Source organism: Uloborus diversus, chromosome 4, assembly GCF_026930045.1.
Source record: "Uloborus diversus isolate 005 chromosome 4, Udiv.v.3.1, whole genome shotgun sequence".
Classification (NCBI taxonomy): domain Eukaryota; kingdom Metazoa; phylum Arthropoda; class Arachnida; order Araneae; family Uloboridae; genus Uloborus; species Uloborus diversus.
In genome coordinates this window covers 63787915-63803524 of record NC_072734.1, presented here as the reverse complement: position 1 = coordinate 63803524, position 15610 = coordinate 63787915, and the positions used below count along the sequence as shown (strand labels likewise).

The window sequence follows — 15610 nt, the reverse complement described above, 5'->3', positions numbered from 1 at the left end:
GCACAAACTGTTATATTAAAAATAAAACCTATCTAACCACAACTATTTCAAATAACAGTAAAGAAGAGCTACAATGAAAATGACACTAAATTATTTCAAAATGACAGCACGTTATATGTACTATAATAAAGAAAAACTACCACTAATGCTTTAGTAAAATAAAATTTAATTACTTTATGATAATTTCAAGGAATTTGCTTTTTCAAAAGTTAGTAAACATGAACATTCAACTAAATACAGAGCTAGCACATTTCTGTACCGCAAAGTCAGACTGACGTAAGCCCAAAAAATTACAATTTTCCGTTTATTAGAGCAGTGTATGTAGAAGCCTATTTTGCATCGAGCCTAGTGAACGTAATTTGTAAAAAAAATCCTTTTCAATTTCTGAACCGGGTTAAATGAGTGTGTGTCACATCCTTTGCATGATCCAGAAAAAAGTTATTTCTCTCTCCTTTGAAATTACCATAAAGTGACTTACGTCCTTCTAGATCTGAGGTATAGATTTATCTAAAGCAAAATAAAATAAACATACAAACTAAACTTAAAATGTTGTACAAATTAGACAGTGTATTTTAATATCACAACATTTTTTTCCCTTTTGGTATTCAGAAACTTGCAAGACTATGTAACCCTAAACATTTTAACAATCAACCTGAATTTTACATTTTTGAATACATTCAAAAATGTATTCAGAAACATTTTTTTTATAAATTTAATACACATTACATTTTTTTTAATTTAATAGTTATCTTAAAAAGATGTCCTAAAATAATCTTTCACTTACTTATTAAAAAGTAATCTTCCCAGAAGAAGCCACTTACGTTCAAAGGTAATGGTACTTATATAAAAATTCTTAAAAAATGAATCATTAAAACTGTCCGGGGATAAAATCTTAGGCTGAAAATAAAGTAACAGCCACAGTGATTTAACCCCAATTTTTGACTTGTATTATAAAAATAACAATAAAACTAAAGTAAATATAATAAAGTATGATTTCTCAAAACAAAATGTAACATGAAAGATGACACTGACACTTTATAAAATACATAACTACATGAGTATTTTGGAATAAGTTTCCATTAAAAATAATAGCAGATAATGACACAGGACAATGCTTTACACACAAATATCCAAAATAATATGACTTTTCACTCTATGTTTGCGAGAAAAACACAAGAAAAAGAATGGAAAAATTATTAATTTATTTCAATTTGTAAAAATAAATCGATGATTGATAAAACGTAATTACAACATTTAAAATGTGAATCGACTAGTATGCAGCGAAAATGAAAGTTAAAATAAAATAGAAATAAAGATGTTTGCTTCTCAAAGCATTTTGACTAGGAAAAACAAAGCATAACTTCATTTGTAACAAAATAAAAAAAGTTAAAAATAAATGCTTATTTAAAATAACTGTTACTATTATTTTTTTAAATTAAGTTGTTTATCAATAATTTGGATAAGGTTCTACTATTTTGCTTCTGAATCGAAAACTTCCTAATAAAGATTAATTTCAACAAGCACGATTTAGTGAAGAAGAGAAACAAAACATACAAAAAACACAATCACAGTTGAATAATTAAAACTGCTTTGATGAATAACAATAAATTAAAGTTAATTATAATATTGCTTGGATTCAATTTTGAAGTTCGAAAACACTTTCAGAAATTCTTAGGAAGAAACTTTCTTTATTACTATCAAATAAAATTGAAATGTGTAATAACCATTTCGAAATAAACCAATTTCAATAAAGAAGAAAAAAAAAATGTGGTGTCTGAATATGTACATACGGTTTGATTGAAACAAATAGATTATCACTAACATAATAAAAACTAGCATATGTTAATTAACTAACTATTACACTGCTAGAGGAAGCATTACTAAATAAGACTTGAATCGGCTTAAAAAATTTGCAACATAAAATTAAGAATTTAGAGAAAAATCTATAAAGAGATGGTAACTTGAAAGTACTAGTACAAAAATCCCTTAAAAATCATATCTGATGTGAAAAACAAAAAGAAAAAAAAGCTGAAATAAATTCACAAATTTAAAGGAAAATTGAGTAGCAATAATAAAATAAAAATACAAATTATTAGAAAAAGGAAAATAAAATTCTTAATTCAATTGTGAAAACACAGTTTTGTTTATTCAATACTCCTAGACATAAGACTTGAATAACCACAAATTTAACCAATTCTAAATGTAGCAAATTCTATCAAAAGTGGATGAATTCAATAAACCAAATCTTTGTTAATAAAAAATAAAAAACGAAAAAATTCAAAACTCAATACAAACTGCAGACATACATTTCAAGGTTATAAGGAACTGTTTATTCAATGCAAAGCAAATGAGCTTATGGATAAAATGATACTTTGCAAATATACTTAAAAAATATGTTTTTATACATCAGCTCAATCTTTTTGCATTGACAGAATTGTTTTTTTTAATCCAGAAGCACAAGCTACTATTTGTTTTGTTAATTGTGCATTTTTACAATGTTTTTTTATTTTATAAATCACACTAAAGTAAACACTTACTTTTAAAACTTTAAGACTAGAAAGAATTTGATACAGATTATACTTAAATTCAAATGTATTCCTAAAAAGCAATAATAAATATCAAGTACCAATAAAGTATCAACTAGACAATCATGACTATTGTATAAACATTACAAAAAAAAAACAGGTTTTGCACTAAGTATTTAAATTACAGGCTGTGATGTTTGCCAGTTATTTGTTGCATGAAATAACTTTTTTTTTTTTTTACAATAGCATGCAGAAAACAAAACAGAGACATTTTCTAACAATTATAAAAGCAATCAAGTCGAATTCTATTAAAAAAGTGTTTAAGCAATAATATTACTAGAAAAGAAACTTATTCAATGCAAACTAATTCTGCTATAGGGCATCTCTGTTTTTCAATGGAAGACTTGGAAGAGAGTTATTTAAAATGCTTTCCTGACCTAGATATGTGCTTCAGGTACTACTGTCAAGTTTGTTTTCATCTCTTAACTATAAAAGTCAATATGAGCGTTTTCATTCCATTATTTGCTTTTAAATTCAGAGCTAGATTGAGCTGTAAAATTTTTAGCCTGTCACAAATGGTAAAGGTGTACGTAATGGCAAATCAACAATGCTTTGGTTCAAAAAATGTTGCATAAATGCTGAATAAGAGAAATAATATTTTTTATTTTTAAATAATAAATTAAGAATAATATAAATTCAAGTAGAAAAAATTGACTAAAAAAAACACCGCATACTATTGCTAAAAAACAGTCATAATCAAAATAAATGTTTTTATTACATATTTATGACAGAAGCCACAAAAGCTTGTAAGAGTTACAAAAATGGCTATTCAATCTGAGATTCGAAGTTTTTATAAATGCTGCAGGTAAAAGATTACTTTGAAGATTATGAAATATGATCACAGAAGTCTACCAAATTACAATTACACTACAATCCTGTGGGCTGCTCCAACAGTGAATCTTATCAAGAAATCCAAAGTCCATACTCAACAAGGATATATTCGGCATATCGAGGGTTTCTTTCCTGCATTCGAAATTTCATCCGGATGGCAGCGGCGCACATGGCTCCACTTGGAAGACCTCCACTTGAAGGATGCGCTACAATAATCACAAAAGAGCAAATTTGAGGAGTGGAGGTTCAGATGTTGCTTGAGAAGTTGATTTGACTTGAAAGTCTTCGAACAAAATGAGCAAGAGAATTCACCCGCGTTTGAGTTGGGAGAAAATAAAAGCACTGCAGAAGTGGGAGTCCAATTCCGATGATCTGGAACAAAAAAAGACAAACCACTTATTTGTGAAACTATCTTTATTAGCACAGAAACAGCAGCTACACAAAGTTTAAAAAAATTCCAAAGCCATCAAAATGTAACACCTACATGCATAATTCATTTGGACACCATCATAAGAACATGACTGTCCCTGTTTCAAACTAAATGCTCAAAATTTTAATTCCATAACACTTTCATTGTGGGTCCCGAGCCAGATCAGGTACCCTTTACCAGGTGCCAATCAAGTCAAAGTGAACTCCAGGTTCTGGTAAAAGTTTGGTGCCCCTCTCACAAGAAAGTTTTTTGATTTTAAAAGTGGTTTTGTTTCCAAAAGAGGGAAAAAAGAAAGAAATTTACCCTATTTTGGGGCCTCTAAACTGTGGTGCCCAGGTCCCTGCCCTTTACCAACTTTCCACCAAAGGTTCAATGTATCGACAGCGAATGTGTTAATAAATTACTTTAAGCTGTTTACAATTTAAAATTGAATAAATTACACCTAAACTTAATTGCTTTTTTGTGTATGTGGGTTATAATAACCCCATTTATCAATGCAAAAAGTTGTTTACTTTGGGATATAAGTAATTAAAGTGAAACCTGTACATTACCTCTTGATAAGGATATGCATATCATTTTAATCTGATCTTATTTAACTCTTTAAAATAAACAATACAGATATTTCTAATAAGGCACCTTCATATAATTTTTACCAACAATTTTAAAAAGTACCATCAAAATCAAGTGGTAATAATAATAAAATTATATACATATATTTTCAATTTCAATTTAAACAGCATTTTAATGAAAACGAAATAAAGGAAATTTGAATAAAAAAACATGTTATTGAAAACTAAGAAGTGTTTTAAGTAGCGATATGTTAAGCAGAAATGAGTTATAGATGCATTAAAATGCAAAAGATTCAATAATCAAATAAGCACTAAATGTCAAAAGATGGAAATGGATCAAGAGCAGAATTTTATAATAACAACTCCAGATAATTCAAGAAAGCTTCCTAAAACCACCACACAATTTTGAATTCCAAATGATTGCTTAAGCGTTACATTCTGAGAACTTTGACAGTTTCATGAAATAAAGCAAACAACAAAAACTCATTAATGCAATTTTAACATCCCAAATCTAAGACTATAAATGGAGTAGACTGACCAGTGAATGAGCACTTACTGTAATTTCAGTTGCAAAAATTAACTACATTGTAGAAAAAAAAAAACATTTGGCACATTACAGTAACAATATTTTGACTGATATATATATAATTTATTTTTAAAAAATGGGAGAGCTTTTATGGCTCTGCATCAGATTTTCTGGGGGTTGAAATCTTTACTAATAACAAAACAGAATGTCTGTGGCTCTCGATGTCTAGATGTGTGCTATGCACATAGCGCCTAGACTGTTCGATCGAGCGAATTACCATAACATGGACGAGCAAATTACCATAACATGGACGAGTAAATTACCATAACAGGGACGAGTAAATTACTATAACATGGAGGAGCAAATTAACATAGCATATTGGTGAGATCCATTATTTGTAAATATGCAGGCGACCAAATGAACTTTTAATTTTCTACTACGAGCAAAGCCGTGCTGGTACCGCTAGTGAAAAATAAAAGTGTACCACCCAGTGAATGAGCACACCAAACTAGTAGAAAAACAAAGCATTTTCTAGCCTTCTTTTTTTTTTGGAAATAACAAAAGGAAGTTTTTACTGCTAATTCATCTACGAAGTAACTTTTAAAGCCTTACTTTGAAAAAAAAGGGGAAAAAAGAGCTGTTTCTCACTGGGAGTGTCCATTCACTGGTCTGTCTATCCTACACTTAGTTTTTGTTTTTCTTTTTTAAATATTTTAACCAGAAATATTGAATGGTAATAAAGAATTTAACAGAGACATATAAATATTTGATCAATTTAAAATATACAAAATATCAAGACACAAACATTAAAATGCTTCAAAATATTTCTATCAATGCCTCATTTTAGTTCTAGTTTATACTCAATTAAATTCAGAATTAAAAAGATTAATAAATGAAACATACAGCATTATAGCATTATTCATCAGTGAATGCAGCAATTCATTGTTTAAAAAAATGAAACAAATCTATACATTATTTTAATTTTTCGAAAATCGATGCAGCTCGGTTATTTTTAAAGAAAATTTCAAAAAAATGGTATGATCTACTTAATGTAAACTATCTTTTACCCTGTTTGTTTTAAATTCGAGAATTTTTTTTTTTTTTTAACTAAATGAGTTTTAACTAAATGCAAAAAAATTGGTGCTTTATTTATAAAAAAAAATCCAGAAAAACAAGAGTACAGTGGTCGTACACTTTAACACCATTTCTTCTACTTCTCTCACAATTCAAATGATGACTTTCTTTGGTTCCTCTATCAGAGATATAAGAAAATAACAATATGTGTGCTTTATGCATTATAGCTGTATTTTAAGTAAAGTTGAGGATAATATGTAACAATGAAGGCGAAATAGTATGTTTCCCAACTAGTATAAAGTTCTTAAAAGGGTTGCTGAAAGCTCTACGCAGTTTTATTTCCAGTTTAAATTGAGGGATGAGGCAGTGATTTCTAATATGAATTATTCCAGTTTTTTTTATTTATTTATATATTTTGAAAAATTATAATCATTCATATTTTCTTTGCACTCTTGTAAAACAAATAAACAAAAGTCGCATTTGTGTTTTTAAACTCATCTTGTTGATTCTTTCCAGTAGTACATAAGTTAGCAGCAGATCCAGATTGATACATTTTGGGCCCCTCTGCAACAAAATCCTTCCCAGAGACCAGCAATGTATATTTGCAAAGTTAATAAGTCTTAATGCTTTTTTTTTTTCAATTTTTTAATTTTTTGGGCCATTGGATTCCTTAAAACACATGCCCCCCCCTCCACACACACACACACACACACACAAACACACTGCAGGTACGCAGATCTGGGCCTGGTTAGCAGCATATTTCAATCTTGCATTTGCTTACGAGATTTTTCACATATACACTTTTTTAATGTTATTTTAGTAAGCATGTAAAGGCAAGGTCACTATACTTTCAAATAATGGAAAACATTTCACAATCACTGAAACAAATAAGACCTTTAACTGTTGCATTCATTGATGTATAAAACAGTTGCTTGAATATTGTTATTAATGAATCTTAAAACAAAATTTTAAAAAATTCTCCACACAATCAAAACAATTTAAATTAAGCACATTTTACATTAGCATCAGCTTATAAGAAAATATATCTATCAAGTCTAATTTAATATTTCAAATATTAAACTTAAAGTTTAAGTACATAATAAAAGGTAGCATTAACTGGAATTTATAAATCAATACATTTAGTGAATAATACAGTATGAAATATTAAAATATCTTGTGAGTACTTAATGCATCATCAAATTAAGAGGAAAACGGACACATTTCTCCTGCTATAAATGTTGAAATATTATTCAAGCAAAATATTTCATTTCCATATTTTTTCCGAATAATACATTGAAACAGCTTCAGTAACCGAGAGTGATACATTTAAATATTTGCAGTTAAAAATTTGTTTTTACTGATAAACAATCAAATATTTATCTACTTATTGCCTAATTTTCCTAAAAATAAAATTGTTTAAATGCAAGTATTTTGAATCATATTCACAAATGAAGCATAAGATTTAGACTGGTTTAAAAAACAAAAGTTTTCTGGGAGTTTCAAATTTTTAACTGGATTGATAAAAAAAAAAACATGACAATAATAATAATAATGTTAGGAAAATATGTTATGCAATGAAATATATTAACTGGTGCATCATAAATAACAATTGGAAAAAAAAATAAATAAATAATTCATACTTATGCAGAGGAATAGGACTTTTTGCAACTTTAAACAAAATTTATCATTAAAATATAATTTCTTTTACAAATGTTTTTAGCAAAAATAATTAAAAATAATCAATCATCAATGAAAATTCCACAATTTTAAAATAAATAATTTTAAAGATTCTTTTCATGCAGATGTTTTATTGAATTTTACTTACAGTGCATCAATAATTTCCTTTTTATGTAGGTTACGACACACATGAAAAAAAAATCCATTCCCACATAAAAATTTATAATAATATAAAAGTAGACTAGTTTTATGAACAAGAAACAAAACTACTTTGTTTAAACCTTAGTAAAATTTTAAAATTTTAGAACAAAAATTTAAACATTGAAATAAAATAATCAGCATCAACATTGAGCAAATAATTTTTAATTTTGTCAAAGTACAACAAAACATGCTTACAGCAAAAAAAACATTGACCAGTTTAAAAATAACAAAACATGAAAAAAAAGGGGGGATAGAGAAGGGTTGAATATTTCAACTAAAAAAAATAAAGTTAAAAAAAAAATCAATGAAACAAATGGATAAAAATGTGAGCATATGAGGTAGTGGGAAGCAAAGGGATGGAAGTGGACATTTTCAAGTTTTGAGTAAAACGGGTTTAAAGATAAGGTCCTAGGTAGGTTTTCATTGAAAATTTTTTTGAAATCATGCTGTATAATCGTACCTACCAGGACTACTAGTACTATTTCTTGCCCCAAGACAGAGCAGAGGTTCACCTACCAAATTCATACTGATTATCTCCAAATTTTTAATTTTGCCACTTACATCCCTTTATTTTTTCACTGCCTCATATACATGTATCAAATCTGTATGTGTTTTCAGTCCATCCTCACTACCAGAGAACGCATAAATAACAGAATATTATAGATTATAACATCATAACCAAATGAAAATTTCTTGTTACAGATAAATAAAAGTATTGCCAAAATAGGTTAGATGGAGCAAAAATAATAGGAATACATAATAAAAAGGTAATACATGCATTATCAGTACTTATCTTCTATTGAGACTGTGAAGCCTGTGTATTTGATTTCTTCTTTAAAAGAAAAATGATTATCCACTTTCTCAAGGACATCACTGTACAAATATTTTTCAGGTGGTACGAGTACATTCACCAGGCAGAATTGAATACAAAGAAAAATTATACAGGTTTCAAGCATGAAGCAGAAAATTGTACAAAACAAATTATGTAAGGGAGAACATTACAAGATTCTTGCACTGCCATTGAAGACATAGTTGTAATGTAAATTCACTTTTAGAAAAAGCTAAAATGTGCCAGATATCTATTGAAAGTTTAGAATAGTTAGACAATGCCAAAAAGATGATTGAATAAATATCTCGAGTACAAAGTAAAAATCTTCTTAGGGCATTGTAAAAAAATTTCAGATAAAAATGATTTAATCGAAGAAATAAGAGTGCATTGTGCTACACACAGAAAAAGAGGAACCTTAAAAAACCAAGGCAATAAAAAAAAGATGCTACCATATTTGTTCTTTTAAGAATCATATTTAGTTTTTAAGCTCAACTACACATTTTTCAACAGCTCTTAATAAAGAAAATATGAACAAAATTTTTATATGTCCATTGGATTTTGTTAGTGATGAAACTGCAAATATATGCAAGGGCTGTTAGAAAAGTATGAATTTTTACTCATTTTTCGTTTCCCCAGATGGATATGAATCAAATATGCTTGCATGAGCAGACTTTGAACTTTTCTGCACATTAATAAATATTTCCCTATCTGTCAATACCATCAGACATTGGCAAGCAGAGTTTGAATGATGTAAAGTGTAGTGCCCTTGTCAGATTTTTTAAATTTGAAGTAAAAGGACAAAACAACTGGAGCAGTGCTACTGCTTCCACAGTCAAGTGAATACCATTTGAAAGATGCAGACAGCTTTTGGTACCCCTGTGATCTCTGGCTATTCCCCAAACTGAAGAGGCGAGTATAAAGTTAGTGCTGCTCCAGATATTTTGTCACTTTAATTGAAAATAAAAAACCCAACGAGAACACTACACTTTATGTTAATCAAACTCTGTTGAACAAAATGAAACTAGATATATCTGATCCCCATAAATAAAGTGCATCTATTTTTGTCACTTTGGCAAATATTAGAATAAATTTATTTTTGAAAGGAAGGTTTTTACTGTTTTTTCCATGGATTATCAATTCGATTCTATCAACTAAAAAGAGCACTGAAGCTATAAATAAAAAAGGTATGGACAAGACAGTCACATAACCGAAGTAGAAAAATTCAAATAATATATTGTTACCATAAAAGATAGAAATGGGAAACTATGAATGTTTATAGAGGAGTCACCAGAAACATTCAGTGTCTCACCGATGTCTTTGCTATGCGAATGTTAACATTCACTGGCAAATGTTGACATTTACCAGGTTTCTGTCTTTCATTGTAGCATGTAAAACACAATTACATTGTTAGAACACTAAAACAAAAATGAATAAATATTACGTCTATTTTTTCATTAATAAAAAGTAACATGAAGATAAAAATTAATTTAAAATATTTTTGGGAGGACAATATTTTATCCTTTAAAATGTATATTATTTGCTTGAAGTCTCTTAATCATTTATTTATTTTAATAGCATTAACATTGTACTTTTGCAAGAAAAGCAAAATAGTCCAAAATTAAAGAGGAAAACTAAGGATCCCAAGAGGAACTTCATGCCCATAATGTGTCTTCAAATTAGAAATAACAAATACAATTCCGAGTCAAATACAGTGAAACTTGGGTAACTCGATGCCTCTATAATTCGACTACCCTGGTAACTCGACATTTGTTTTTAATGGTTTGCCCAATGCTAATTGCAATGGGTGAAAACCTCTCAAACTTGACACACAATTGTAAGCAGGCCTGATTACCCAAAAGGCTCAGGAAGCTTGAGCTTCTCCCTCAGACTATTTAGGGGCCCCAAATATCTCTAAAACTGCTTAACAATTCCAGTTTTTCCTTTTAACTGTGTTTTGTAAAGATATTACAAACAGTTGAACTTGCTAAACAAAAATGTTTGAAAGAATTAAAGTACTGAAAGTGGGCAGATTTGATTAAATGTAGCTACAAGCTATATTTTCAAATGTGGGATTTGATTCAACTCTGTTACAATATACTTTTATGATATTTAATTTCCTTTGTGAAGCATCAAATATGATTAAAAATGTTACTACCCAAATTTGCTGAAGTTCAAGTGCAGCATACATAATTAAGAAAATTTCTGTCAGTTGGTAAGGTGGAATAAACTTAACTCTGAATTTTGCTGGCCCACTTAGCATTAGTCAGTGTTGTAGTGCATAGAATGTTTTGAAACATTTCCCCAAACGAAAAGTGGGGGGCCCCAAAGTAAGGCTGAGCTTCCCCTAATTTCTGAGATTAATTGGGCCCTGTTTGCCGGAACCCCTCTAAATCGACATCCAACTGCTATTCTAGTCCACCTTTTGCTACCAACATTCTTCCATATTGATCTTTTCTCAGAATTTAACACTGTGGTTCCTTGGTCAGTCAATCTTTTTCTGGAGAGCTTTTTCAGAGAATTCCATCTTTTATTCAGGGGAGTCAGCCATCACATTCTGCTGTTAGTGCAATTCTAAAAGGCTGGGAAAGAGTAGGATAAGCGAGAAAAAGGGAGAGTTAGAGGGGACATGATTCAGTTATTTAAATTTACCAAAATGAAAGATGTAAATGGAATAAATTTTTGAGGGGAAAGCAGGACGAGGGGTCATTGCTTTAAGCTATTTAAATCTCAGGCTAACTTGGAAATTAGAAAAAACTACTACTTTAGTAGGGTCGTGGGCACTTGGAATAGCTAAGAGGGCTATAAAGAGGGCCATTGATCTTCATTGAGGACTAATTTACTGACCAGAACCAGCCTAGCTGGGCCCAGAGCCTGTTGCTGGTTGTCACATTTGTATTTGTATTTGTATAAACGTACTTAGGGGAGTCCTCTAGAGAAAGAAGGCACCATGATATGTTTTTCAAGCAAGTGTGAGCAGGACTTTTTATTTTCAACAGAGTTGAGAAGTTATCTTTTTCAAAAATTAGAGATTTATTCCCTATGACGTAGGTATTCAAATAATATTAGGGATTTTATAATGTACTTTTCAAAAGAAAAAAAAAGAAAATTCATTTACTGGAATTAATAGTATGTGAATGTCAAGCAATGGTAAGTAAGTAATACTTTTAACTCTTTAGGAAGTAAAATTATGGAACCTCAGTAAGTCGACCTCCTATTTAAGTTGACTTTTTTTTTCATGTTCCCATGGGATGTTGAGTTATCGAGGTTCCACTGTATGTCATACTACAGTCCTATGCAAGTAAAACTGACACAGTAGGAAAAAAGCAATGACTTGAAGGCCGTCACTATAAATTTCATAGCTATAGTGGATGCAAGAGTATATGAGAGACACAATCTTTTGCAAAGAACCTATATATAGTACCAAATGAAGAGAAAATAAGACCTAAAAATATTTAATGCCTTTATCTACAAAAATATGTATTTTTCTGACTAATCAAATATTTTGGTGTTTGATAAAGAGCTTTTAAATGAACTTAAATGTCAATCTCATTGAAAACCTCCTAAATATCAGATAATACATATCTAATTAAAAACAAAACATGTTTATAGGCCTAAAATACACTTTATATTGAGAAAATGTAAGGAAAATTAGCCCACCATATCACACATTTAAATAAAATACACTGCTATATGAAGATTCTTTAAAAGATAATTTATTGATACTTTATTTAAGAATATATAAAGTATCTAATCACAGTTTAATAAACAACAGAAGTAATTTGAGCAACCACAGAATTAACTTTTAAGCAGATTAACAAATTTCTTCTGAAATACTTCATACATTAGTACTATGCAATTGATTTATTGATTAACTAGAAATAGTTTAAACAAATTGATTTAGCAACTAACATTGTAATTTTAACAAAACACAGTTTTCCCGACATAATATTTTTATCTATATGTTTTCCACTGAGAAATTCCTGATTTGCAGAAAAATGCATTGTATTGCACATTGGATTGGCTGAAAACAAAACATTCTTGTCACAGGGTGAACATCAACAACAAAAATTGGCAAAGAGAGCTTTGTCATTAACAATTTGAATATATCCTTGATTGCTTCAAAAAATTTCAAGTTTTCTGCACGTGGTGAAAGATAATATTGCAAAGCTGTTTACTAGCATTTGAGCTTTGTACTGTTTTAAAAGAGGACAGTCTCTTTAACGCTTGTTTTCAGTAATATGACATTTTCAAATAACTGCTTCAAACATCACAAAACAACATTCAGGAGTTTTCAGTTCATTTGAAAAAAATTTTTGCCAGGTGAGATCCCAATTTATAGTTTATTAAACGTAATTTCACCACCTCAAAGAAAAATTTAAAGAAAAGCCTACTCATTTACCATGAGAGTAAATAATGACACTTTTTCTTCGCTTAACATTTCAAGCAATAGGAACCAAAAGGATGTAAGTGAACTTTTTAGAGTTTTGACACAGTAGGTAGGCTTACATTAAAAAAAAATTTTTGTCATGCTGCATAGCAGCACGGGCCATGGCTACTATTACCAGCTCTTGCACCAAAAGAGATGAGAGGCTTCTGCAACCATTTGCGGCAGTTAACTCCAAATTTTTGCTTTTGGCACTTACACCCTTTTGCTTCTAGGTACTTCATTTGTACTCATTTTTTAAAGAGAATCATCTAAAGTAGAACAGCTTCCTCAAAAATCAAGTTGTTTATGCCTGAAATGTTTCAATTCGGCCACCTTTGAATGAGACATCCGGTTTACACAAGCTGGGTTCAATGCAGAAGAAGTATCAGAAGTTATTCTAATGGTTTCACCAGTTGTGCCTAGTTTAAAAGGCAACTCAAGGCTGGTTGGTGAGACTACATGGCATTACGGCATTTACACCAATCAAAAGTCAGGAGCAAAAATCGGAGCTCTTGTCTGCTTAAGTAACCATGCCTTAACTGCGAGAATTTGTCAGAACAAGTGAACATTAACTGACGTCAACCATTGTGTGATAAACTTACTAGGTCAACCCATTATGCATTCGAGTGCAAACTTTAGCTTCAAAGAAATATTTAAAAATTAATATGTATCCACAATAGTTCATTAAATTTCTCCCTGTCCCATTATAATGAAGTATATTATGGAAATATAAATGAACTGTAAGAATGGAAATAAAGGCAACAAATAAAAAATGCAAAAATACTAATTCAGAATGCCTTAGAAATGTACAGCCACACAGATTTCCATCAAAAAGAAGTACATATTTAAAGTATCTTCCTGCAAAGAAAAGATATACCTTTATTGCCACTTGACTCTTAAAATGTTTCATATAATGCTAACATATTATGAGAGGTGCTTTTTCCCCTGTAGTATGATCGGTATGCAGTTTTTTAAGTAGAAAAGACGTGTTGCAATGCAGCATTTTGTTTCATTCAAGTAAAATATGAATTTGCACATCATAATTATTTTTCCAATGGAAAGAAATGACCTTAGCCTAAAAACTTTTATCTTGTAGCACCAAACCAACACACAATGAGGAATACAACAAGTCTGAAATATTACTATTGTTTGTTATATTTTAGGGAAATTTTATTTACAGTGTAATACAATATCTTAATTCACACCCCCTTTTTTAGTGGCATATTAATATTTATAATGCAACATAGAAATATTAATACTGAGATACTTTAGAAACTTGAAATGTACTAGCTCAAAAAATTTCAGATCAAAGAGTTAACAAATAAACAAATAGGCTTTTGAAGATAGTATATCAAATATAATAGCAATAATAATGAATAAAAATTGAAAAATAATAATAATAATAATAATGACTGAACAAAAGAACAGAAAATAATTTCCCAAATTGCACATAGCATTAAAATTTTTATTTAATTGTCATGATTTTAACTGTTTCATTTTTTTAATTTATCTCATTCATTTTAACTGTACAAGCCAATTTTATCATTTACTGCAGTAAAAACTCACACTCAGTTGACTAAATGTGGGTGAATTAAAACCTCCTGTATTCAATATAAAAGTTCCAAAAAGAAAAGAAAAAAGAAAGCCAAATACAAAGAAATTGACTGATGTCAGACAAATGAATGAGTTGTTGCAAGCACATGTCAGAAAACTCTAAGAACAGAATGGTATCAAACGCTGATTTGGTTTAGGACACAAAAATTACAGTACATGTGCTTTTATTTTAGGTTGTCCTAAGAATTATTTGAATAATTGTCAACCATGGCTGACATTTTCAAATAAAAAGACAGCAGGCATTGTTGCTCAAAAATTTTAGATAGTCAGAAAAAAAAAATACTGAGTGCTTATGAACAAAAAATTCAGATGCTATAAACTAAAACTAAGTATAATTGATATACTGCAATCCTAAAAGTGTGATTGTAACTTTGAACGTACTAAAAAAAAAAAAAAAAAAAAAAAAGACTTAATTTGCTTGAAATGTTATAAAATTACATGCTGCAATAAGGCACAAAACAGCAATATATGTTCACAGTTGGAGCAAAAGAATTGCTGAGTGAAACGGTTCCTCCCCCCTTACAATTTGACTCATTGGTTATTTTGCTATTGAATATTTTCTTCAAGCATTTATAACGAATATAATGTATGCAACAATATTCAAAAGCAAAATATTTGGGGAAAAAATTAAAAATTAAAGACAGGCATCTTAAAAAAACAAAGAAAATTTTTTTCAAAGCAAACATATGTGACCTTACGGATGTACAAATATCCAACAAAGACAGTCACACAACTACATCCATAAGCTAATTTTTTTTTCATTGAAAAACGAATGCATTGAAATTCAGAAACACATGTCTGTAACTGTTTTTACAAATTTATACTTTTTTGATATATGTATTTTGCTT

At 29.6% G+C, this 15610-nt stretch overlaps 1 protein-coding gene across 2 annotated transcripts in view; it reads right to left on the bottom strand.

The window, feature by feature from the left end:
• The window catches only part of LOC129221316 (protein tramtrack, beta isoform-like), a 215045-nt gene that overhangs the window by 70523 nt on the left and 128912 nt on the right, over positions 1-15610 (bottom strand). The window contains exon 5 of one of the 2 annotated variants that reach the window (XM_054855781.1): positions 3386-3788. The exons of the other annotated variant lie outside the window; for it this stretch is intronic. Within the exon in view, the coding sequence (XP_054711756.1) occupies positions 3511-3788 (278 nt within the window). The 3' untranslated portion in view covers positions 3386-3510. Of the gene's footprint in view, positions 1-3385; positions 3789-15610 lie in introns of those variants that run through there. 2 annotated transcript variants of the gene reach the window in all.